General features: G+C 36.0%; 1 protein-coding gene across 4 annotated transcripts in view; it reads left to right on the forward strand.

The window, feature by feature from the left end:
* Positions 1–26,201, forward strand: part of CPEB3 (cytoplasmic polyadenylation element binding protein 3) — a 100,172-nt gene that overhangs the window by 67,704 nt on the left and 6,267 nt on the right. For all 4 annotated transcript variants that reach the window (XM_075154754.1, XM_075154755.1, XM_075154756.1 and 1 more), the window contains 3 exons: positions 19,330–19,448; positions 20,740–20,854; positions 23,643–23,824. In XM_075154754.1, coding sequence (XP_075010855.1) covers positions 19,330–19,448; positions 20,740–20,854; positions 23,643–23,824 — 416 coding nt within the window. The remainder of the gene's footprint in view (positions 1–19,329; positions 19,449–20,739; positions 20,855–23,642; positions 23,825–26,201) is intronic.

A 26,201-nucleotide genomic window follows, 5' to 3' on the forward strand; every position in this document is an offset into this window, starting at 1 on the left:
AGGGAATGCAACCTCACTTCTATTTTTGTCATGATTCTAATGTAGGAAACAGCTTTCAAAGCCCCTGCCAGTTGCCCTGAATGTCTGTCTGAAAGTGCTAAACAACAGTCAATCCCAACTGTTCCAGATTTATTTATAACTGACTTCTTAGTTATCAATCAGGGCTGCAGCATCATACGTCTTGCATTCCTGTCTTTGAGATTCACTTACAGTCATGTTAAGCTCGGTAGGTCAAATGTACTTGACTTACTGTGATCCCATATAGGCAGCATCTGCATAGAAATCAGAATGTTATTACCAGGAGTCAAAGGGTAAAGTTTGAATGTGTATTATAATTTTTTTCACAGCTTTTTATCTATTTTATATATAAAGAGTACTACTTTTCCGATGTTATTACGGAATCATTGAGAGAAGTATCACAATAAAATGTCTCCACTACTGTTTTTCATTAGAAGTTTCTTCTGAACTAAAATTAAGTCTTTTTTTTTTTTTTTTTACTTTTTTATTTTAAGCTGTTTTGATGCATTATCAAGCATTTCTTTAAAAAAACAGTAACATGAAAAGAGATATTTGAAATTATGCTTGGTACAAAATTCAGTGACATGAATTATTCAGCTGTCAAATACTCCTGAATTTAAATGTTTTCTCCCTTCCTTTTTCTGGGTATCTTCTCTTCCATGTTGCATTGCTAGTCTGTAAATTCTCTGACATTTTGAATATGATTCTTTCAAATAGAAAATATGTCCAAAAAAAAAAAGACAAATTAAATTATAGAGGAGAGAATGAGTTGGTTTTTGTGTGCTAGCAATCTCAAAGGAAAACAAGAAAAATGCGGTTGGAATGGTTGTTGGAATGCGGTGTGGATGATGTGGAGGCTAATCTTTGTTCACACATTAATAAAGCCTGACCTCCAAGGCTTCTCCCACCTACTTGGATGTGCCGCACTGGCAGTAAAATTGAACCCTGCTCTTTCTGAAAACATGCCATCACCTCCAGACAGACTTTAGTGTCCTTTTGATGGATAGCCTTTTTCATTACTCCTTCATGTCTGTAGGGTCAGACCAGTGGGCAGTGTCTGGACTATAACAAAGCTCAATTTTTTTTTTGTTTGTTTGCCTTGATAAGCATTCAGTTAGAGGTTTGGAGCAGACAACATCTGTAGCTGATGCCATGAGTCAGCGTAGTCAGCGGAGTTTTACACTGGGGCATGGTTTTCTGTCTTCATAGTTAAATCCAGATGATGACATCCTTCACAGTCCTCAGTGTATTAATACAAACTTCCAGTATCTACTTACTGGTATAATTTATTGAATTTGTGGAATGTTTACTATGTTGGTGCAATATATTAATTCCCTATAGTCGCACTATATTAGGAATACTTTGTTGATATCCTTAGGGCTAGGAACAAAAGGCTGCAGGAATTATTAGCCGTGGCTAATCTGATCAAGCATGAAACCTGAAAGATTAAAATAATATGTTGCTTACAGTCTAGTGACACCCCCCCCCCCCAGCCCCCTGAGGGCTTTTATCTGGTTAGTTTAGTGAGCAAGTCAAGCTATAGATGTGTAGTCAGTTCTAGCAAGCCTTATTAGCTAATTTATTAGTTGGTATGTTTGACTAGCTTAGGTGCAGTGGCATGTAAGCTGTTTTCAGGACTAGCTGGGGTCCAGAAACATTCCAGCAGTGCTGAGCTTGAACAAAGAAGGTTTTCCTGGATTTGGCATCCTGAGCAGGACGATGTCACCACAGGTCCGCTTGGGCACATGCCCTCAGATTTTGTGCTGGACCTGATGGACATATAAACTGGTTGTGTGTGAAATATGCTGAACTGCAGTCTCCAGCATGGTGAGTTACACAAGGCTTATTTCAGTGCAGTGCCAACACGATGATTTTGGACCTTGCAGGATTGCAGATCAACATGGATGTGTCTGCACCATATTCCTCAAGCACATCTATACTATCTATATTATCCAGGTTTTCCTGTTTTTCCAGATATTCTAGGTTTTTGTGACCCTTACTGAATCCTACCTGACATCACAGAATACACTGTGAGAATGTGTTTGCGAAAGCGATCTGGCTTGGTCAATGGTTGAGTTTTGGTTATTATAATAACAAAACCAAAACCATGTGACAGACCAAATAGCCTTTACAGGATGCATTGGTTGCCAGTGAGCTCAATATTTAGGTTGCTGAGAGAAGAGGGACTGGTGGCACCCAGCTATTTTGTCACTGAAAGTGTATGTTATGCACTTGGGCAAGAGAAGCTGGTAACAGCTGACAATGTGTATAAGACGTTGCTATTTCCAGTTCTGAACATCTGTATTATTGCCTTAACATTTCTTTTCACCCCTCCTCTGCATTGTAAAGCTTAGCACCATGTTTTTATGTTAGTGTCATCCATGAGGTGATTTAATGCTTTGCTTCTGAATAAGGTCAATTCATTCTCATTGCCTGAAAAGTTTTTGGATGACTTCCTTTGGCATCTGTTTGGATATGTTAGTAACGGAACTGGCAAAATTATAAATGCCATGTGTTGGTCTTGGGTAAGCAGATGCCCAGTTCGTAATGTGTTTACTTGGCTTTCGCCTCAGAGTTTTCGGAATTAAATGTAGTTTGTGGATAAGTATTTTTTGAGTACCTACAAGATGTTGAAAAATAATGAAATATGCGCTAAAGAATGTTATCAAATGTAGTTACACATTACCATGACACAGTCTATTTCACTCTGGCAAAATCCAGATAATTCATATTTGATTGAAATATAAATTGATGGGTTTTTACTTATTTACTGGTCTGCTGAGTTAAGCAATGCTTATGCTAACTACACTCTTTTTTTTTCCTTTTTTTAATTAAACAGATGGTGCCAACTGTTTCAAAAACATTCGTTTAGGGTTTTTTAACAGATTGCTAGCTTTAAAACAACTTTTTAAAGAGTCTTTACGGATTTTTCTTTGTGATAACTATGATTTTTCTAGCAATCACTAAAAACTGCACAGCGTATTTTAAAATGAAAAAAATTATGCAAAAGTCTTCCTCTGTTCCTTTTCATTTAGGAGGACTGATGTTTGGATAAAGATGAGATAGAGAGTGAGAAAATAAAGCATGGCAGAGCTTGGAAATAGGATGGGTTTGGAACGGGAGGAATGCTTTGGCTTTACAGTTGATTTAGATGTGTGGTGCAGCGATTTGATCCTCTTGTGTTTTCCCTATTCTTCAGTTAGTTATACTGTTACTTGATAAACATAAGCACACTTGTCCCTGCTGCTCCACAGGGGACACTAAGGGTGAACAAGATCTCATGAAGAAGAAAATAGTGTATGCAAAGTTGCACAAAATAAAATTGTGAAGTGATTCTCATGCTTTAATTTAAAACAACTGGTGGGACAGACTGTATGAGCCTTCCTGATGATCTCTAAGGTAACGTTAGATGGCAACACTGCTGTTGGTAGTCTTCTGACTGATCTTGATTTCATGGATGAGGACTATTTGCATGGTTAATTCTATTGCCACTGCAGTGGCAATGGTAGCTTCTGCCAGAGGAACAAGAATGAACGGTTGCAAGGAGGAAGTATGGAGTCTTAATTCTAATTTCATCAGCCATATTCACGAGAAGGTATATGGTTTGTCCGAATACAGCAATCTATTGTACTGAAACGAATTGCTTTGGCTTAAATGATCTAATAACCATACCACCAAAGTCCAGCATAAAATGCCTAGCCAATTTTTATATTTCAGAAACTGAAGTCAGAGATCATAATATTTGCTAGAATGGAAACTGACGTTCCTTATCCAGAAATACATTGTATGGATCTTTTTTAAACTTTGTTTACGTGTGTTCCAGCATACACATGCACAATATCCGTCTTCTACCCACTGACATCTGAGGCCACGTAAATAATTTGTAGACCCTGTGTCTTTGCACAGCAGGGCAGCATAATCCCAAATCAATGCAATTCACAAAATGTGTGGTAGCAAAACGCAGTACATACTAACCTGCTCTTCTGTAGCTGTGTAACTTAAGGTTGTTTTTGTATAGAATTTTCTATTAGGTTTTTGATTACTTTTGTTTGAGCCTCCCTTTGTAAAGCTCTTCATACTATTTCCTGTCTTGTCCTAAATGTTTGAGGATTCTTGGTGGTGTACTGATAATGACGATTTTAAATTATCTGTCTTTGAGACTGCTGTGCCAGTTATCAAAGAGCATTCAAGGAGCTTGCTTCATGTAAGAGAATATCTGTCCCTAAAACTATGCCATTTGCAATTTTTTTTCCTAGGGGTAAACAAGAATCTGATGAGGCAAAATATTAAAATATTTTTGAGCAATCAAGCCTAGGCAGAACAAATCTGATTCTGAAGTAGCTTTGCAGGATTATTCTCTCCCAGCTTTCATCTTGCTTTTAACAAATGCTATTTTCTTTCAGAATTGCTAGGTTGCAACAGAATTTTTTTTAACCCTGAAGAAACCACAATTTTTTAGCAAGTATTTGTTGACCCTTCTTCAGCCAGCAACTTCTGATGCCTAAGGAATGACGGTCTCTTCAGAAGGGGCTCAGCATCCATAGTCTCCACAGAATTTGGTAGTAAAGGTGTTTCTGTCAGTCTTACTAGTTGCTTATGACTACAGTAACTAAATAAGGCTATTTATTATGAGAAAAATACAATGATTGTAGCCAAATATTCCTAATGTAGTTTAGGTTATTACTGAAAACCTTATCTTGAGAGCCAGGATTGTGCAAGTTTAGAAAGGATGGGTAGTGTAGAATTCAAGAATGAAATTTGGGGTTCTGGGTTCTTGTACTAAGTCATAAAGCAGCGTAAATCCAAGCCCAGCAGCTTCTGTCTTCCTCATTAGTGTAAACCAAGTGTTCCTATGAGAGAAAAACCTTATCTTTCAAAAACCAATTTTTCCCTTTCTGCCTACTTCCCTTTCTTCTTTATTCTCCTTATGTGGTGTCAGAAAACTTTTTCCAATCAAGACATGACAAATTTGATGTAATGCACACAATTACTGGATCCGCTCCTTTTCAGGACTGTTTTTGAGGTGGGGGGGCAGGGTTGGGAGGGGCAGATGTTGGGCTGCAATTACTGATAGTGGCTCTCAATTATTACTCTGAATTATTATTCTGTAAGAATCAATCTTGCAACACCACATGCTTGGTAACTAATTCTACAAGACATTCTCCTAAGTGGAATAGTATCTTGTGAGATTTTTATGTAATGGGACCAAATCAAATTATTTTCTGCCTATAACACAAAAGAAGGCTGTTGTGCAAATTTAGATCTCTGTTCTATCAATAAATTTATCCCTCATTTATGTTTGGTGTTTGTTTTTTTTTTTTTTTAAATCACGTTCTCAAGAAATTGGGATTGACTTTTAGTCTACAGGACACTTGCCTATATGTAGACTTCTTTTTTTTCTTTTTTTTTTTCCTTCCTCCAAAGACTTCAAAGTTCTTAAGATTATCTCTGATGGGCTACAGTACATTCTCAATAGATTCTTGGTTACTCACCAGTGTCCTGGCATTTTTTGTACTTCTTTTGTTGAGATAAATAACATTTTTAGGATCAACCGTCAACTCACATTCGATAATATGATGGCTGTGTACTGTAGTATGTTGTATGTGTACAACAGACAAATAAAGGACTGTCATCGTCCAGCCAGCAACTAAGCCCAACAGACCCGCTCGCTCACTCCCCCCCGCAGTGGGATGAGGGAGAGAATCAGAAGAGTAGAAGTGAGAAAACTCGTGGGTTGAGATAAAGACAGTTTAACAGGTAAAGCAAAAGCCGCGCATGCAAGCAAAGCAAAACAAGGAATTCATTCACTCCTTCCCGTTGGCAGGCAGGTGTTCAGCCATCGCCAGGAGAGCAGGGCTCCATCACGTGTAACGGTTACTTGGGAAGACAGACGCCATCACTCCGAAAGTCCCCCCCTTCCTTTGTCTTCCCCCAGCTTTATATGCTGAGCGTGACGTCATATGGTATGGGATATCCCTTTGGTCAGGTGGGGTCAGCTGTCCCAGCCGTGTCCCCTCCCAGCTTCTTGTGCACCCCAGCCTCCTCGCTGGTGGGGTGGGGTGAGGAGCAGAAAGGGCCTTGGCTCTGCAAGCACTGCTCAGCAGGAACTAAAACATCCCCAACAGTGTTATCAACACAATCCAAGACATATCAGCACAAATCCAAAACATAGCCCCATACTAGCTACTATAAAAAAAAAATTAACTCTATCCCAGCCAAAACCAGCACAAGGACTAACTTTTATAGTTTTTGAAGAATTAATATGCATTTGGGGCTAATGTGTCATACAGGAAATAAATTCAGTAGCTCTCCATCACCTAGGTTCCTCCTTATTGCTTAAGCAGATTATTTAAGCAGGAAAGGTTCTGTTGCCTCGAAAGTAAGAGTTCAAAGGCTGTGATAGTCATAGAGTAGCTTTTCCAGTGCATGTTGTTAATGATAAATTTTACTGGCAGACTTACTTATTATTCACATGAAAATTAAGATTTTAGTATTTGGTATCTGAAGATGAACACAAGTCTACAGTTTTTCATGGCTGCACTTCTAATTTGCTAGAGAAACAACTTGTTTTCATACTCTTCCTCTCTAAAGTGCTAGGCCCCAGAGTTTCCAGAAAAAATTGTAAAGACAATCCTGTGTGATGTTTTCAATTTCAGCCTGGATGTGCATCTGTCAACCAGCCTCTTTCATATCTGAATCTATTGGAAAGTGTTTTATATAATCAGGGGGTTGACTGCAATTAACCATGTAACTTCATTTTACAGCATTAGTGATAAATTGCTACAAGAGTTTTGTAGTCAACACTGTTCAGAGGCTGTTCAGCAACTTTTGATGGAGGCAAAATACCTTTTTTATAACACAGATGTCAATACGGAAGGTTGTTTTGCTGTATTCAAAACCGCATTAAATTCTAGACTACTTCTGTTGGACTATGTGATTATTGGAAGAAGATGGGATGTCTCATAACTTGGTCAGCAGTCTTATGGCCAGTATCATCAAAAGGCCTTGAATTTCCCACAGAAAATAGTCAGGTTTCTAAAAGACCTAATTGATTTTTTGGTAGCAATTAAAGGAGGCATACTTTGGAAGCCCGTATTATGGTCTGCAGTCTATGTATCACTGTTCTACTAAACTGTATCTAATGCCTCTCAGTTTTGCTTTGACTGATGGGCTAGGTAGTATGTTATATGAGGAGAGATACTTAGGCCACATCCACTGCTTCCAGCAAAGACAGTTTTGAAGTTCATTGCATCTGCACCTACTGATAGGTTTTTTTCATAAGCCCCCTGACTCTTTAGGGGAAACTAAAGGTCATGTGTTGGAGGTGCATAATTTTCTCTTTCCAGAACAAAGTCTTTCCATAAATCATCTAGACGCTTTTCTGTTGGTCATATGCCAAAGAGGCAGGCCGTTTTCTCTCACTCACTGCCAGGAAGGGTTAAGATTGCAATGGGATTTCTTATACTTTACACGAACCATCTATTTTATTAGAGTACATTGAGTTAAGTCACAGATGATATTTAAGGCTTGTCTCAAGGGGATTGCTGCTTCCAGAATCTAGAGAGCAGGTGCTTGGAATCTGGTTCATGCATCTACTAATCACTACTCATCATCACAAGCTTTCAATCAAATGATCAGTTCAGTAGGTTCTGTTTTAATAGCAATTCCAAGCATCCACTTTCTGGACTAACTGTTGCAGTAAATTTGTTTGGGCAGATGCTGAAATAATTGAATAGGATTTTTCAATAAGACTTACCTGTGTATAGTGCCTGTATTTTTTTCTTCATTGTTGTGCAGCTGTTACCTGCAGTAAAACTTCTTGAAATTCTGCCTTATTTAGACTAAATATACTTCTGACTTAAATGGAAAATAGACAACTGTTTGGTTAAATGATGCAGTAATCTGAAGAATTGATGGTGGCCAAAAAAAAATAAACCAAATCTCAGACAAGTTTACTGATGTGTCTTTTTGAACATAAACAGGAAATCTTAAAGATGGTCCATATTAAAGAATGCATTCTTTTATGAGTTTTTCAGGAGTATGTCTTGGGTATTCAGTATTCTGCAGTATATAGATAACTGACACCAACTTACATGCAAATTGAATATTTTTTTAATTTATTGAGCAATTAATTTTAATAAAGTTAGACTTGGTTGTGATCACAGGTTTTAAATCTTAATGTTTTTAAAGAAGATCTCAAAGAGAAAGGAAGAGCCCTATGAATTTATCTTATATTAATCAAAGTTAAATCTTACAAATCATGAGCTATCCAAATCAGGGACAGAGTTAAGTTCAAAATTTTAACTGTTTTTTGCTCTTTCTTTGGGAGATGCAGATCCTCTTTTAAAGAAAGCTTTGTATTTAGTGAAACAGGAGCACGTAGGGCTTGATGACTGACTTCATGACATTTCCTAAATAAGAGCACTGAATCATGCATTTTTAGGGGTGTGTATCTCTTTGTCGTTTTTGTGGATGATAAATAATTATATTAGACTGTGATATATAGTATACTAATTGAGCGTACATGTATATTATGTGTCAGTATCAAACTGAGTCACTGAGTAGCTTACACATCACACATGGCCTACTCAAGAGGTAAAAACACGGTCTGGCATAGATTCCCACTGGATTTGTAGCTACTATGAAATGTCTGTATGGGGAAGAAAATATGAATTCTGATTGAGAAGTCTCTTATTGATGATATATTTAAATAGTGAATGGATATTTAGCTAAAATGAAGTATATTAAATAATTCTATGTAGCTACTGTTTATACTGAAATTTTGCATAGGATAATGCCTAAAAGACTCCTAAGCAGACTGAAAAATATGTTCCTTCTTCACTATTGTCACTTCATAGTACACATATGAAAGAAAATGCTGCTAATTCTGATTTGAATGACTGTCAGTTCACCATATCTAGCTAAATTTTCTTTCAAAACACACTAATGACTAAGACACTAAAAAAAGGTTTAAGGCAGCAAAAACAGAGTGGAGAAGTGAAAGCATTACCTGGAATTTGAACATATCTAAGTACAGAAAAAGCTTTCCATCACTTATCTATAGGAAGTAACCAGACCGCTCTTTTCAAATGGAAGCAGTTAAATGTTTGTCTGATTCTCATTAACCACTTCTAAAGCCAAGCGGATTTTACTGTCGTTTGCATGGTCCCCCTCCCCCACCTCCCCAGTCGAAACACTACTTTCATTAAATGTTGCCTTTTCTTTTGTTTTGTAAATGGAAATATATTAATTGATCTGTAAGTATTATGGGCTCCAGGATAAAAGCAGTCCTTTGAATAGTGATATCGAGGACTTACTTGATAATATTTAGTGCTTTGCTAATAGCTTGTGCTATGTCTTATTTTGCTAATAATTTATGAAGCACCAAATTCTTCTTTCAAATCCTTGAAATAAGTTCAAGGGGATGATTGGGGGTGGTGGAGAGAGAGATTCTGTACTAGCACTGCAGCGTATTCACTGTTTCAGAGAGTCATCTAAAAAATAAGTCGTTCCCTACTCCTGCCCCCCCCCCATCAGTTGTAATCATTTCATGCATTACAAGCTCATGCTCTCTTTATAAATTCCTATCAGCATTATATTTATAATATTCCGTATTCTGTTCCTAAAATCACTGCAATGATGCACACAATTCTACCCCTATGATAATGATACAGTAATATAAAATTAGTGCAATATCATCTGAATATATAAATCATCAATTTATCGAAGGTAATATCCTAAATTATACTTCTATTTTCTCAAATCAGAGGTTAGGACTGGCAATGGGAGTTCATCAGGTGCTGGAATGAAAGATGCTGTGGATGCCTCTGCCCAAGGCAGCGTATATGCCTCTTTCTGATTTCAAAAGCTAGGAGCCGCTGAGAACTGGTGTCTCTCTCAGATGCCTCAGTGCTGTGGTTGGCAGTTTTTATCTACCACGCAAATTCTACCTAGTTTTGGGACCTATGATGTATGTGACTACTGATTATACTAACTCAGTAGCAAAATCAGTACTTGTTGTATACCAATGGAGGCTGTGCAGTTTTCATTTAATAAAGTGAAAAACATAATGTTTTAGAGGATTTGATAAGTCCAATATATTTTTTGGTAAAATGTACCACTCTGATCTCCCAGGAAAATGCATACTGTCACTAACCAGAAACAACTTACTTTTTTTTTTTTTTGAGAGAGAAGTTTGTTCTGCAACTATGAGTAGTCAAGTTTTGGAAAAACCTTCTGTTATTAAGGAAGGCTTTTCAAGCTGCATCTTTTCTACATAGTCAACAAAGAGAAGAAACTTGAGCAACTAGAACCTGAAAACAATCCACATGTCAATGAACATTCAAACCAGTTATTAACCAGCAACGCACCACAGCAGCAATTGACAAATTGACTACTTGATTAAAAGAAGGAAAGTCAAAGCCTAATAATTCTGTCTTAAGAAATGTCTTTCAACTTCAGTTCCTCTCTAGGCACAGTTCACTCACTGTGAAGCACAGATTATCTGTCTGCTCACAGGAAAATTAGAATCATACAAAATCAGGAAATAATGTTGCTGGCTTGGTCTATGTAAATGACATTGGGTATCTTCTCTTTTTGATTGAAGTTCTTCACTTTGAATTCAGCTCTTGACAACAGTCCCAAGTGTTTTGTGTATCATGGCTCTAGTAAGTGCTGTTTCCTTTCTTCTTTAAAAACGTATTTTAAGAAAAATATATAATTTACAATGAAATGGACTGTAAACCCCAATATAAAATTTTATTATTTAAAAATAACTGACTTCAGCTAAAAAGTAGCCTGGATTTTTGGACCTTTGCTTTCTTCCCCTGAAAATCTTTGGTGTTGAATTTATTTTACCTCATGCTGACACTATGCATGAAATAAAAGCTGAAATCAAGCAGATGATTTATATTTATCTAGAATTTTTCTATGTTAATGTTGCTTGGAGTAGAATGGAAGTTGGCTTATTTGCAAAGAAGAGTAACAGGTTTTGTTCAAACTTGGAAACTGATCTCTTTTCAGCCATCTGTTCAGAGTAAAAGCAGCAGCAGCAGACCTGACCCCCTCCAGATGATGAGAATGAGCTGCTCTGCCCAGAGCAGTCACCATTTCACATTGCCCTTGAAAACCAAAATTCTGAATTTAGTTGCTTTTTTGATATTTATGAATGTAAATGCATGTTTTTTCATGCTGCTGACCCAGTAAACTTCACAAAGATAGCTCTTGCCTCATCAAAAATTTAGTCTTTGTCATATGATTAATTCATGTGACTACTCTTATAACTACAATAAACCAAACCGTATGTTATAGCCTTTCTTTTATGTTTTTATACCCTTTAATTCTGATTTATAGCTGCTATAGATCATGTTGCAGTCTGACGTCTGAAATTTTAAATGGCTGTGACCTTTGAAAGAGAAGATAACCCTATAAATTTGCTGTTGCAGTGTTTTACACTAGTGTAGAAGTAAAATGCCAGATAAAAAGAGAGGCTTTAGTACACTCGTAGAATATTCTTTTAGTTTAAAAAAAAAAAAAAAAAGGCATTTCAATGTTTTCTTTTTCAATACAGGTGGGTAGGAGTATTTTTACTACAGGACAAACTGAGTTGGTATATGTACACTGTTTTTTTTCCCCATAAGTAGTGAAAGTCTTGAAGTAGTGATGACTAGCAAATCCTTTCTGCTTCTTGACATGTTTTGGAATTGAAATGACTTTATAAATCTTTAGCTGTATATATTCACTACAGCACTATTGAAATGTTGTCCTTTCTATTCAGCACTGAAGGGTAGAGGAAACATTAGGGTACCTCTCCCATGTCCCAAAACCAATGTATGTCCTCATGGAGCAAGCAGACATTCTGTGGGTGGGTTGGGGTTTTTTTTTCCATTTAAATTGAAGATGTGGGGAAAAACTCTCCATAATATTTATGACAACACAGGAGGTTTTAAATTTCTCTGTTATTTGTGATATAGTAAGATCAGTAGTAGCAAGAGTTAAATGTTAATTTCCATTCCTTTGGTAATCTCAGTGATGTGGACTATATAATGTTAAAATTGGAATTATGAAGACATGCCATTTATTTTACAGAAGCTACTGATACAGAACCTCAGTTTTCATTCAACTCTTCCATATGATCTGCTTGCTTGCTGACTTTTCTTGATATGCATCCTGTCTTCCATTTAACTATGTATGCTTCATTTAATTGCTATTTAGATTCAGGATCAAATTATTTTTCAATGGAACTGAGGATATGGAGTACATACCTTCAATTAAAAACAAACAAAACCTACCCCCAAACCTGTCTTTAATGTGGCATATGGGGAATTTCTTACATATCAAGACTACTCAGACTTAGTCTGGTACTCACAAAAACACATAAAAATGAATAGGAGTCTCGTAAGATGCTAAACTGTTCACATTTCTTATACACCTTTTGTTTTTTTAGAGAAAGGAATCAGCTGACAGTGTCATACACTGCCATTTAAAATTAGACTGACTAAAAGAAATACATCTTTGCAGCCCTGACTAATACATAATTTCACTCTTCTGCAGTAGCTAAGTGAGATTACAGCCCTTTCTATTTTGAGGTTTCTTAAGTATTTAAAGCCTTTGATGTTTTTTGAAAATCCAGTCATGTCACTGCAATGTTTAAAAGAAAGTCTGCATTTTTTTTAACACCTTGGATTTCTATTTTTCAAAAATTACTTTCATGTCTTAATAGTCGTTTAGTCTTTGGATTTAGAAATGTGTTTTTTCATGTTCAAAGCATCTTCTAATAAGATTACTACGGGTGACTGAGCAATGACCCTTTGTCATCACATTAACTGATTTAGAAATTTGGTTCACACTGTTTCTAAATGTTCCTTTGCTCTGTGTTTTTAAAACAAACTTATTCTAAAAGTTCTAGTAAATACAACCGTAATTCAATTCAAAACTATTTTTAAAAATCCAGAAAAATATAAAAGAAGTGCTATTTATATTTCATGAAAAAATTAAGTCTATTTAAATCTACTTTTTTGAGGTAGTCATCTCAACCATCTAAAAATAAACCCAAAGACATAACACTAGAACATTAATTTTCTTTGCCAGTTTAACACCATCTTATTTTTTTGCATAATAATATGAGGTAGATTATATATATTGAAATATTTTATAAGCAATCTTAGGTGGATGGTAGATTTTATGGTAATCTTGGAGCCTATAAAACATCAGAAAACATGTTTAAAAAGACAGAATGAAAGAAAATGTGCTTCAAAGGTAGTTTAACTTTTTTCAAGTGTAAGTAGTCTTTCCATTTTGCATATGAAATAAGTACATGTCAGTATGCAAAGACTGTTTTGACTTTCTATGCAGTATGTAAAGAGAAGAGACAAGAAAGTCCTTCTCTTCATTGTCTTAGTTCTGCCACACAACATCAGTGTTCTAAAATGGAAAACTTATGACCCTTAGAATATGACTTCTATATCTGGTAAGTGGGCTGAATATGGAAATTATGGATTTGAGGTCAATTACATAGGAAATCAATAGATGATATGCAGACCTCTGACATGGATATTCAAATATATGACCTTATATATAATTCTTCATTACAATTTTTTTCTTTATTTGAAAAGTAGCCCAAATTCTAAGAGCCAGAAATAGGTTAATCTTTCCTTATTGGTTATATAACATTTGAATGCCAAAATGCTGGCTTTGTACCCAAAGACACAACACATGGTTGATGTATTCTCAAATGCAAGAACTTAAAGAACTTAGGAATTACTTTTAGTATTCACAAGTTGAGCATAAAATGGTAAACTTCAGTTAATACAAAGAGATGGAACTAATTCACAATTAACTGAAATTTCTAAGAAAAACTTCTGATTAAATTCAATCCACTCTAGACTTCATTGAGAGATCTGCACAGCTACTCCATTAGCACCTTTCTGAAGTATTCCTGTATCACTAAGTAACTAGACTGTTCAGACAACCTTAGCACTCATAACATTAGTAATTAATCACTTAAACTGAAAGGTGTGTAAAAATTCTAGTATACCAAACTTCTTTCCTACCTTCTCCTATGGGTTACAAAACACAGTCAATGATTTCATTTCACTCCACCAAACTTTGTGCCTAATGATGGAGCTGTACAAGGAAGGTGTTGCCAGGTTTAGAAGAATAGAAGAAAACTTTTTTTTTTCCTTTTTTTCTTTTGAAACATCTTTTATCCATGGATGCTCTGAAAGGCAGTCAGTCTTTTCCTGGTGAGCCCTGAAAGGCATGAAGTTGGATCATCTTTAACTCTGAGAAGTATTTTGGTCTAGACAAAAAGATAGTCTTCTCTGATAAAGTCTACCAGCTATGGCTTGCTAAGTTGAATGGTGTCTACCCATAAGTTTATTTTCTCCCTCGCCTGATACACTTAATACACATTCTGCCCTAATAAAGGTTCATGAGTAGTTCTTTTCACATTAATTACATTGAGGAAGGATGGGCAGAACACATGCATAATGCACTTCTAGCTAAAACTCCAATATGATTGCCTGTAATTTGTACCAACATGCCAGTTTTTAACATAAAAGTATGAATATCAAGATTCTGCTATTATAAGAAAGGCAGAACAAGCAGCTTAATAAGCTTTCCATCTAGCATGTTGTTTTGAAGAGATCACTGAAGCCTTATTACAAAATGTGCTTTCAGTAATACAGAAAGGTTCCCATCATTAGAGAAGGTATGCCTATGCCGATATTAATTGAAATAGAGATTTTTCCAGACTGTCTAGCCTGGCAAAAATGCATTTTCCAGACTATAGGAACGTTACATGGTAGTTCCAAGTGTATTTTGCGTTTCAAGTGACAACCTTGTTTCAAGCCTGTGGGAGACAGCGTATAAGCCAGATTTTCCAGTTTGTTCTCAGCGAGGTTAAGTGAAATTAGACCAACTGGACTAAATTATCCTTTCATATGGAAATTGTGTCACTGTTTAGATGTCAGAATGGGACGTGTACAAAGGAGCTTAGTTCTTGTACTGCTTTCCATAAAATAATGAATCCTTGAGCTCAAGGTTGAGGAGCTCCTAGGCTGTGCTTCAGAATCTAGGGAAATGAATCTTCTCCTTATCTTCCCTCTGCTGTACCCCTTTAAAAGTTGTAGTGACTTTTCTTACAGCAAAATACGTTGTTGCCTTTTTCCAGTGGATTGCAAAGTGCAGTGTTTATTGTCAGCACTACAGAGATGTGTTGACCAACAGCTGAGAAGGAGCTGGATTGTTTCTGCTCTGCCAAGAAGCCATATATCTGTGTATATAGAATATCCAGCTGTTGTCAGGTACCTTGCTATTTTCTGGGTCTTCAGATATCTCACCTGGTTTACTTTGTGGAATCTGAGTCAGGAGCAGTCCCTTGAGCCCTGAAACCTCTAGAACATTTGCTCAAGTAAGAAAGGATCACTGCTGAAGTTTGTCTGCAACATACTACCACAGCATGCTACCAAGATTCTGTTGTAGAAGATTAAAATTTTGAAATTCATCAAATCTCTTACTTCTTGGAAAAAAACCATATGTTTTAAGTCATATGATACCCGTGATGCACAGAGAGGATAATGTGCTGAAGCACACAATGCTGAGGAATTTGAAGCAACTTTCAGCATCTGCTAAATAATTCAAGTTATTTGGATTAGCACATTTTTGTTTTGGAAACTGATCGTCTTATTAATTCTACCTCACTTACTGTCTTTAAACATGAATTAAGTTTCTTTTAAACCTAGAAGCCTCTATAATTGACCATTCTGAATGTTAGAAGTCAACTGGCCATGCAGTAAAGCCTTTTGGGGATTAGACTCATCTCTCATTGTGTGTAGTAGAAATAGGAATAGAAATACGCAGTAGAACAGGATATAATGCCTGAAGTAGATGCTTTTGAGAATCTCTCCAGGAAGGAATACTCTTAAAGTTTTATAAAGTTATAGCCAAACTTAACATTTAAACACAGCTGAGAGAAAAAGTAAATTAATTACTGTTAATTTACAGATTGGCATGCTGCTTTTTCTTTAAATTGTGGCTGAAGCTATTAAAAATGGTGTTTTGTTCCTACGCAAAAAAATTATTTCATTATTAAATTGCATCTAGTGTGAGATAATTCTTTATGCAATGTCAGTTTTGGCATGTGTATTTTCCAATTTCATTTTTTATACTGGAATCTGAGTTCCAAGTGCATCTCTTGCTATAGAGTTCTAATCAAATGCAGTGCATTCATGGAAGCACATATTTGCTTGTATGAACAAGCAAATGCAGCTCTAGACAGTGGTACTGTGAGCAAGAAGGTCAGTCTTCAGTAATAGCAATGCCTAGCACTTCCCCCTGCTCACGGGAAGGAGCTGCACCTTTCTGAATTTAAGGTTTTTGCATCCCTTATGCACTTCTAGAAAATGAGTACAAATATCTTTAACTTTGGCAGGTATCTTTCTTGCCCATATCAGCTTCTACATGATCCTTATAGTATTTGAACTTCAGTTATTTAATTATTTTTCATTTCAGTGCAATCTTTGTTAATCTTGAGTATCAAAAGTCCTTGAATAATTGAAATAGATGTGCAATCACCAGGTTTTGAAGTGATGCTGCACATCATGTCATGCTAGTCCAACTGCTTGCTTTTCTAGATTAACAGAAGACTGCTGCTGTAAACTGCTTACCTGTCTTTCTTCAGAGGGCCCACAGAGACTCTGTAGCAGGCAGGAGAGAATGTGTTACAGTCACAGAGGTCTAGAGAAATGAGGAGGTGTTAACTTACTAAACTTCATGGCAGTGCTAGCCCCAGGTTAGAAAACCGAATTCTTACTAAATTGGACTGCTCTTGTAATCTACCAGCCAGAGAAAATTAACAAGTATCTGTTTGGTTAATTTTAACTGGTTTGGGAAATTATGATCATACCATTTACTGTATCCCCAAATGGCTGTCAACTCCAACTACCACAGATATAACCTCTTACTATGACCCAGAAAAACCTGAAAAAGCTTCATAGAAGAAAGAAGCATCCCAAGCTGTTGCCCAGATTTTTGCTGAGTAATAAACATTTCCCAATTTTCATTTTGACTTTATGCTAAAGAAATTTCCAATATTTTGCTGGTTTAAGATTACAAAAGTCTGAAATATAGAAAATTCTATTTTTTAGAGTTCAAAACTTATGGTCTGGTCAGAAGATAAATCCTAAATGTTTAAATGTATTTAAACATATTGTAAACCATTCTTTTAAAGTGTGCATAAGTGTACATGTATTCTTATTTGGATTTCATAGTACTGGAGTGATCTGCACTGTATCTTCTGGGAAATTGTCTCACAAGGCATTTAGATAAAATATAAGGCAAGGACTGGGCTGAACCATAAAGTGTGATCAGTTGGCTTTGGAGGTGTAGTTGCCATGGTAGTCTTTTCCAAGTATCTAGTTTTCTGACTGGGGCATTTTATAAGGCTGAAAAAACTGCTAAATTAAAGACACTTTAATTTGTAGAAAGTTTTTGCTCTGATCATTGAATATAATCAGAAGGGACGGTATGGAGTGAGAAAGATATAACAGGTGCATGGATGGAAAATAAAATGAAGTTAAAAATGATAGTGATTGCAAGCTAATTATTTTCGTACTCAGTTAATGTAATTAGTTTTGTAAAGTCTAAAACTAAAATGTTGAAGTGTGTTTATATCTTTAGGGCACTTTTTTAAGAGAATTACATCTGCTAGAGAGGAAACTGATGTTTTTACTCAAGAAATATTTCACTTTTTATTGGGACTGGTATCTTTAATCTACTCCAACCCTAGGTGTGCAAGTTCCTTGTTTGCTAGCAAGAGTGATGATCAGACTATTTTGTTTTCTTGGGAAAGTCAATCTTTCTAGATGTGTTCTGGGCTGTAACTATGTTGTCAACACGGACTTTTTTTGGCCTCTGAAAACAGACAGCTGCATAGAATTTAATGTTCTTTGAGAAGTCACGCAGGACTAGAGATAGTGGGGTAAGAGGTAATTTGGTAGATAAATAACTCTATGGAGGAAAACACTTTTTCAGTGTCTATCTTAAATTTTTTCATAAAGCAGAGTTGTGTAGTATTTATCTAAAAAGGACATGCCAAATAGTATTCACTCAATACTCAGTGCAAAATTAGGGTAAGTCACTACTATATTAATAGCAAATAGACTGTGTAAAGCTATATCAAAAGTTGTCATAACTTACATGTGGTGTATCATCCGATAGGTGCTTAGTTTGTGTCAAGAGTCTTAGGCAGAGAAAGTCTAGCAGTCCCTGGTTAAACTCCAGCTGCCTCTAATTGCTGCAGATTTTCTGAAAAGAGGTAGCCTGTAAGACACACAAGTGCCAAATTATAAAGGTCAAAGCCAACATGTTCACATTCAGTGAGAACACTGAGTTGTACTGATTATGGAGCAAAAGAGCAATGCATGCTCGATAGAAAGTCCTCTTAACTGGGCAGCTGTATTCAAGTCTTGCAGCCAGTCTTTAGATGGCTTTGCTTAGTGTAGAGTGTGCTGTATTAGTTTCACTTCTGAGGTAGCAAAAGCATGGACTGCTTGGGTCAAATCTTCATTCAAATTTAACACATTAAGACTGAAGAAAGCTTTCTTGCCAGCTGCGTTCAGAAGAACACTGAATGCCACACACACTTAGTTTTACTGGCTAATTTAAAGTCCTAAAATTCTGAATCACTTGGAGCAATTTTTATTGGAGTTTCTTCTTTCTTTCTTTTGAACTGCTTTATTTAAATATAAATAACAACAGCAGGTCTTTGACTCTTAATAAAACACAACGCATACCATTCTTTTTCGCTCATGCTTATTGTTTTTAGGTGAGCATTTTTTTCATAGTTAAGTATGTAAGCATAGAAGTCTACTTATCTTGTTTACCTGTCCATTTTTTTGACCCTTTTTTCTAATGTTTATTCATTGTATACAGTAACCAGAAACTCGGTGCCTTCACTGTAAGATGATAATCACTGATACCAGCAGATACCACTAATAAATAGCTCAGATACAGTGGTTGGATACTAAGAACCCCTTATTCACCAGCCTATATTCTCACTGCTCAAAATCATTAACTAATCAAATAAACATACTCATATGCAGCAAACATTCTTGTCTCCATTCTGAAATCAATACCGTTTGAGAGTATGATCTATTCGGTGAATTTAATTTATGAAAACAAACTAACAGCCTTACAGTTATTTGTAATTTGCGTATCTTATTCACTCCTTGGGTTTGTTTTCTTTATTAAAAAAAATGCTTTATAAATTAATCTGTGCTTTTTCTTTCTTGTGTCTTTATCCTTTCCAAGGTTATGCCTTTCTGCTGTTCCAGGAAGAAAGCTCTGTACAAGCTCTGATAGATGCCTGTCTGGAAGAAGATGGGAAACTTTACCTGTGTGTGTCAAGTCCCACAATCAAGGATAAACCAGTAAGTAGCTTATGCCATGACACTAATGCTGGTTGCTAACTCATTTGCTGTTACTCTTTTCAGTTAATAAATAAAGAAGAAATAAATACTTAACAGTTGATTGACTTGTCCATTTCCTGTTGCTGTCCTTGCTGTTACATTGAATTGACTTTCTGTATCAGCGTAATGTGGTTTTAACATTTGCTTCTTTCTGATAAATGTCATGTTCAATTGACTTTTATATTTGGTACTTCTGGTATCGCACAAGAGTATGCATCCTTTTACTATATTTTTTCCCTCTATATTATTTGAAAGAAAAGAAAGCCTTATGCAATGAAATGCAGAAACTTACCCTGCCTCCCCCAATTAAAATCCAGATAGCTTCAAATATCCCCTGTACTTCATTAGGTTTCTTAAGTATTATTTTTTCTGCATGCAATAGCTAATCAATTTATAATTTAGGTCTCATTTACCTTATATAAACTGCAGGGTAAAAACAAGTAATGCAGACAGCTATAGCAGAATAGAAGACATACGGTAACCTGTTTCTATTGTTCACATCTCTAACATTCTTTAATGGTAGTCTCTTTTGTGGCTGTGGATGTATACAGATTAGATGAAAACTACAGACAAATATGATTAGATAAAAAATGTGCTGCCTTTTCAAAACACTATTAAAAAGCTTGCACAGATAAATGAACAACTCAGTATTACAGCACAGTGAGTGTGCTTACATGATTTCTAGGATCAATAAATGGATGGATGAACAGCTTTATCCAAATAACTTCTGAGCAGTTTTTTTTTCTGTGTAATCTAAGGAGTTCTTATCAACTGTGTGCCTTGCTGCTTAACAGAAGTGAGCATCACACATTATAAAAACTCCTTTTGTATCCAAGCACAGAAATTAATTTTATCTCCACTCCTATCAGTGCTTTAAAATTTGTGGATCATTGCATGTGATTTCAGGAAAGGCAGAAGCCCAAACTGCAACTATAATTGCACATACATGTTCTGAAAGTCCTTTCACAGATTTCTTATTATAATGGCGATTAGGGGCAGGGAATTAATGAGGTAGGAGTTTGCTATGATGAAATTTAACTCAAGCCTGGCCTCTAGAGGTGATAAATGAATTGTCCACCTTCTTTCAAACACTTAGATAGCTATGTCCTCAAATTGTTTTGGTGCTTATACCACTGATTTACTGCTTTTGCTAAGTTAAAATTATATTTTTAATTATAGAAACATTTGGCAGTTGTTTCCTAATTTTAATTGAGTTGTCAAGTTCCTCTACTAAAAACAATCCTTAATACAGGTGCAAATTCGACCTTGGAACCTAAGTGACAGTGACTTTGTGATGGATGGGTCTCAGCCTTTGGATCCAAGAAAAACTATCTTTGTTGGAGGAGTTCCACGGCCCCTCCGAGCTGGTGAGTAGAAGGAAAATGTAGGGCATGTCGTATGGGGTTCCAGATTAAGCAGGAAAGATGAGAAAAGATAGATAGTATACATAAAAGAGCAGAAAATATATCCTGTCTTTTCCAAAGATTGTAGCTCACTTTCCAAATCAGTGAGTGTCTTCCTGTCTACAAATTACAAACTGTGAACATATTTTATTTTTTAAATAGGTTACTAACTAGGATTTTCAGTAGAAACAGTTTTCCCCAAGTTTGCATAATATCCTAGAACTTGGCTGATTTTTCGTAATGTATACCATCTTAATCCTAACCCTGATTTACTAGCTAAGATGCGGACAAGTTCCCTTTTCCTGTGACTAGATGACAAACTTCTCCCAGCCCCTTTCCAAACCAATTCAAACTGCAGCTCTATGATTTCTCTTTCCCTTTTTCTCAGCCCTAACCCTAATTTTCCTATGGAGCTATAGACAAGGCCTCTCAGCCATTGTCCAGAAGAAAAATTTCTCGCAGCCCAGGTCTCTTGGTGGCCCCACTCTGTACTGAAGACTCCTTTCCAGACCCACTCCTAATGTAGCTCTTTTTCTCAATCTTTTTTCTTCACCCTTAACTCTTTTTCTTCACTTTTATTTGCAGACCCATAGACAAGACTCCTTAGCCTTTGGCCAGAGGAAAGATTTATCCCAGCCCAGAGATCCTGGCAGCCCCCACTTTGTTTTGAAGGCCCCTTTTCAGCACCGCTCCCAACCGTAGCTTGACACTCTCTTCTTTCTTCCTAACCCTTGTATTTTTGGTGAGCCAATGACAAGGTCACGAAGCCATGAGCAAGTTGAAACATTCTCCTAGCTACGTCTTTTGGCAGCCCTCACTTCAGTTTAGTAGTCCCTCTCCATCCTCAATCCAAGTCAGCTACATGGTTTCTCTTTTTCATCCTTTCAACCCTAATCCTGATCTTCCAGGGCTGTAGTAGACAAGGTCCCTCAGTCATTGTCTGGAAGAAAGACTTCTGTATCAGGTTTCCTGGTAGCCCTCACTTTCCTTTGGCAGCCACTTTCCAGCCCACTAGAACTTGAGCTCCTCGCTTTATCTTTCTTCTAATCCTAATTTTTTTAGGAAGCTGTACGCAAGGTCCCACAGCCATTGCTGACAGTAAGATTTCTCCCAGCCCAGATTTCTTGGCAGCTTTCACATTCCTCACCATCTTAAAATAAGGCATAATTGTAAGACAGTAATTATGTAAATAGTAACAATTAAACATTACCTCATTTCTAATTATAGCCTTTATAAAACTGTATGTCATTTGGCCTGTCATAGATTACATTTGAAATGCATTTGAAAACTGATGCCTTTAAATAGTTAACTTCTCCAAAGCAGACAAATAGTTTCCAGTTTTTCTTGTTTGCAACTTTAAAGATCTGATACAGAAGTTTTTCCTAAGACATCTGAACACTGCATGGTTTCCTTGCCCTGGAATCCTATATATTCTTTGTCTTTTGGCAAGAGTAACAATCACTGTAAATGTTTTTAAGCATTCCTGATGTTTGTTCCATACTGTCACTTTCTGAGATCATTACCCAAATGATGATTCCAAATCATTAGAAAGCAGAAGAATCTACTAGTCACGACATTAGGCTGATAGTTTTCCCTTACTGTTTGGAGCAAGAGTATTATCTGGTTTGGTAGAATGAGTCAGACATTTGTTTGCTTATTGCAAATGGACAAATTAGCATATGGTCTTCCCTTAATATGACACAGACATTTATACAAACACACATACATACTCAATTCTCTCTATTCTATATAGAACTAACTAGCGAGAGTTTTGTGACAACTACAAGGATTTAAATATTTAGTATATCTTTTTCATTTTATCTTGGATAGCTAAATTTTAACTTGCTACTGAAAGTGTTTTCACACATTAGCATAAAAAAAAAGGCTGACTTGGCAGGGCCTGTACAGGTCCCAGTATCTTGCTTTGTGAGCATCTGTCCTTCATCCATCTGACACATTTGTTTGCCTACCAACTTTTACGAAGAACTTGGCATGGTGACCATACATCTTTGCACAGTTTATATGCCTCTTCTCCACTTCCTTCAGCCTCTTTTCCACTTCCTTCAGTTTTTTCCCTTAACTTTCCTCCTGTATGTGTCCTCAGCCATGCACTCAGCCTGTCTTATTTTATGAATGATATTTATAACTTCTTTAGAGTTATTCTTAGTGTCAGAAAAAGCACAATCAAATTAATGTTCTACAAAAATACTAAGTTAAGGTGCACCCAAAATGTAGGCTTGCTTTAAGTGTAATAATTTCTGATGTTGCACAAGATGTTGTTTCAAATGGTAAAACACTTCCTTAATGTCTTTTCAACCTTAGTACTTAGGGCAAAATATCAGATTCTAAATACAGGAATAGCTTTAAGTGATCTTATATGTAAACTAGCATTAACAAGCCTGGCTGGAGCTGGGGGAGATCCTGAATACCTAATCCCAGATACCACAGTTTTAATTTACAATATGATAAATTCTAAAACAGTTGACCTGATACCTACTTTAGCAATGTATCTCTGCATTTTTTTCACACTTCAGTCACATCAAGTTTCTTTTTACATATAATGTTTTTTGCCTTTATATTTTACTCTAATTCATGTAGGGTTGATTCAATCTGTTAAAACCAATGTTTGGGTTTGATATTTTAGACTTTGGAAGAAGTACGCTACGGCAAATAGCGCTTTTTTAATGCAACAAACCAAATGCAACACGATTATTTGTTAAATCTATAATATTTAACAATTGACTTCTTGCAGTTGAATTGGCAATGATTATGGACCGTTTATATGGAGGTGTCTGCTATGCTGGCATTGATACAGACCCAGAGTTGAAGTATCCAAAAGGTGCTGGCAGAGTGGCTTTCTCCAATCAGCAGAGCTATATTGCTGCTATCAGTGCTCGCTTTGTCCAGCTCCAACATAATGACATTGACAAACGGGTAAGTAAAGTACCATCGAACAGAATGGTTGTTACTCACAAAACTGTACAGAAATTAAAAACATCCTTATATTAATATTGTGTTGGAGAACACTGTAACCTCTGTTCTTCAGATTACGTTTCTTAATTATTTAAAAGCTTAGCTAAGCAGCTAAAGAGGAGTGAAAAAAATGTATCTTAACATCTTAAATAACTGTTTAGCATTAAACCAGAAAATAGTTGGTTGTAAGCTCGTTTATTCTTGTTTTGAATTCTGAAGGTCAAACACTCTAGATTTTCCCAGCTTCTTTCTCCTCCTTTAGATGTTTGCTCATTGTGCATCAACAGCTTTTAGTTAGTGGCTACTTATATAGCGTCTGCTATTATTAGGCAACATTTTCTCTCGGCAATGTACGTCTAGACATGAGGTTCCTGAAACATGGGTTTATCGTAAGTATAATAGGTAATGCTGACCTCAAAAGTCTTGAGAATTATTTAACCAAAACCAAATGCCAATAGATGCTTGATAGGCAAAAGGAGGGAAAATGAGATGGTTTTGTTCAGTCCATGTGAAATCCTGATTTCTAAGGGGCTTTCTAAGTATAGACTGAAGTTAAGGTATTTACTGAAATCTGAGTTGTAGACTTTAAAAGAAAACATTACTTAATTTCTAAGATTTTTTTTTTCCTTTAGACCTTCTGTCTTCACCTCTTGATTAGATGTACAAATAACACCTATGTTTTTGAAGACTTGGCATTTAGAATTATTCAAAAGAACATACAGCATGCACTGCTGCTGTGTATTTTTACAATAGGGATGGCTTGTTTTCTACTTAATCTGATATAAATTGTTTCTTAAGAAGTCAGCCTGACAGGTATTGGGTGTGTCTATTATGTCCAGTATACATATAAAAACACACAGCTGCGAAGTCCAAGCTATTTTTACTTTCTCTTTAAAAATCTGAACTGAACTTTTTGTCAGATTAGATGAGGTCATGGAGTTATAAATCCTCAAACTATTTTTCTATGGTGCTACTATACCTCATGATTTTAACTAAGACAAGGCTGTTCCTAAATATTTCTTGTCCATTGAATTATGAAAAATTTTCCAGAGAGCCTAAGAAGATTAATTTTGGAGTCTGAATCACAGTGTTGAACCTTTGAGATTTATATATCAGCCATGCTTAAAAACTTGGGTTTTTTTCTAAGCTTTAGGATAGAGCCACAAATAATGCTAGCCGGTAGTTTTTTCCATCAATCAGTACTTTTCCCAGTTGGTTGATTGATAATTTAAGTTTACTTAATTATCTTTTATCTGTTTTTAAAATAGGTTTATCTGTGAGTTTGAAGAAGTACAAAGTCTCTTAAACAGTCCTTAAATATTAGTTTTTAAATCTAATGGATTGAAATCCCTGAATTGTACAGCATACATTCTTAAAATTATTTCACTAGTAACCAAAACAAGTAAAGGAGTGAGAGAATCTATTTCAGACCTTCACAATTCATGCTTTGGAAATGTGAGTAGGTGGGGATCCAGAGATGTGCTGGACATTGGACATGCTTTCTTCCAATTTCATTTGAGACAGTGCTCTTCTATTTTACATGATGCTTCTGATTTTAGTGGTAACGCATCTGATATGCAAAACAGCAGTTATTCAGACTTGTTCCATGCAATACTAGTAGTACAGTGTAATTTAAAAAAAAAAAAAATTGGCAGTTCTAGTTGTTCCATAGACAAGAAATATAATTCACTATATAAGCTTTACTTCAAATGAGTAACATTTGTTGAAATGGGATCAGAATAAGTTGAAGTAAAATTCAGCATAAAGCTTTTTTGTATAAGATGTTTCTTGTTTTTCAACTTAATATCTCATTCTGTGTTTCTTTAATACTGTATGTATTTAAGCATAGCTACTAGAGTCAAGTTTTCCTTGCAATATACAAATTTTGCCAGACTAGCACTTGTGCAATTGCAGCAAAATTATTTCTAATAAAAGTATGTATGTTTCAATTTTTTCTCTCTTTTAATGTAGTTGACTGTACTAAACCACTTTATAAATAGCATCATAGAGCCATAAGAATTACACATGCATAAACTAATGATTTCCCCAGACTGAATAAACACTCAATTTAAATGTGTAGGCTTGACTCGTAGGAACAGACACACAGGAGAGAACGCGCATGTTGTCAACTTCTGTAATAGTATTATTGCAAATGCCTAGTCATGCATCAAAATACTGCTGTGTTTGGCACAAATGCTTTAAAAACAAAAAGAATTCCAGGCCTAAGACGTTTACAACTGAGTGTAGGACAAAAGTCAGCAGCTCTCCAGCCTATTTGTAATTGATAGCAAGGCCATAGCTAGAACTTGAAATCTTACAACATTTCTAGAGCTAAAAA

This window comes from Calonectris borealis, chromosome 7 (genome assembly GCF_964195595.1).
Source record: "Calonectris borealis chromosome 7, bCalBor7.hap1.2, whole genome shotgun sequence".
NCBI classification, from domain to species: Eukaryota; Metazoa; Chordata; class Aves; order Procellariiformes; family Procellariidae; genus Calonectris; species Calonectris borealis.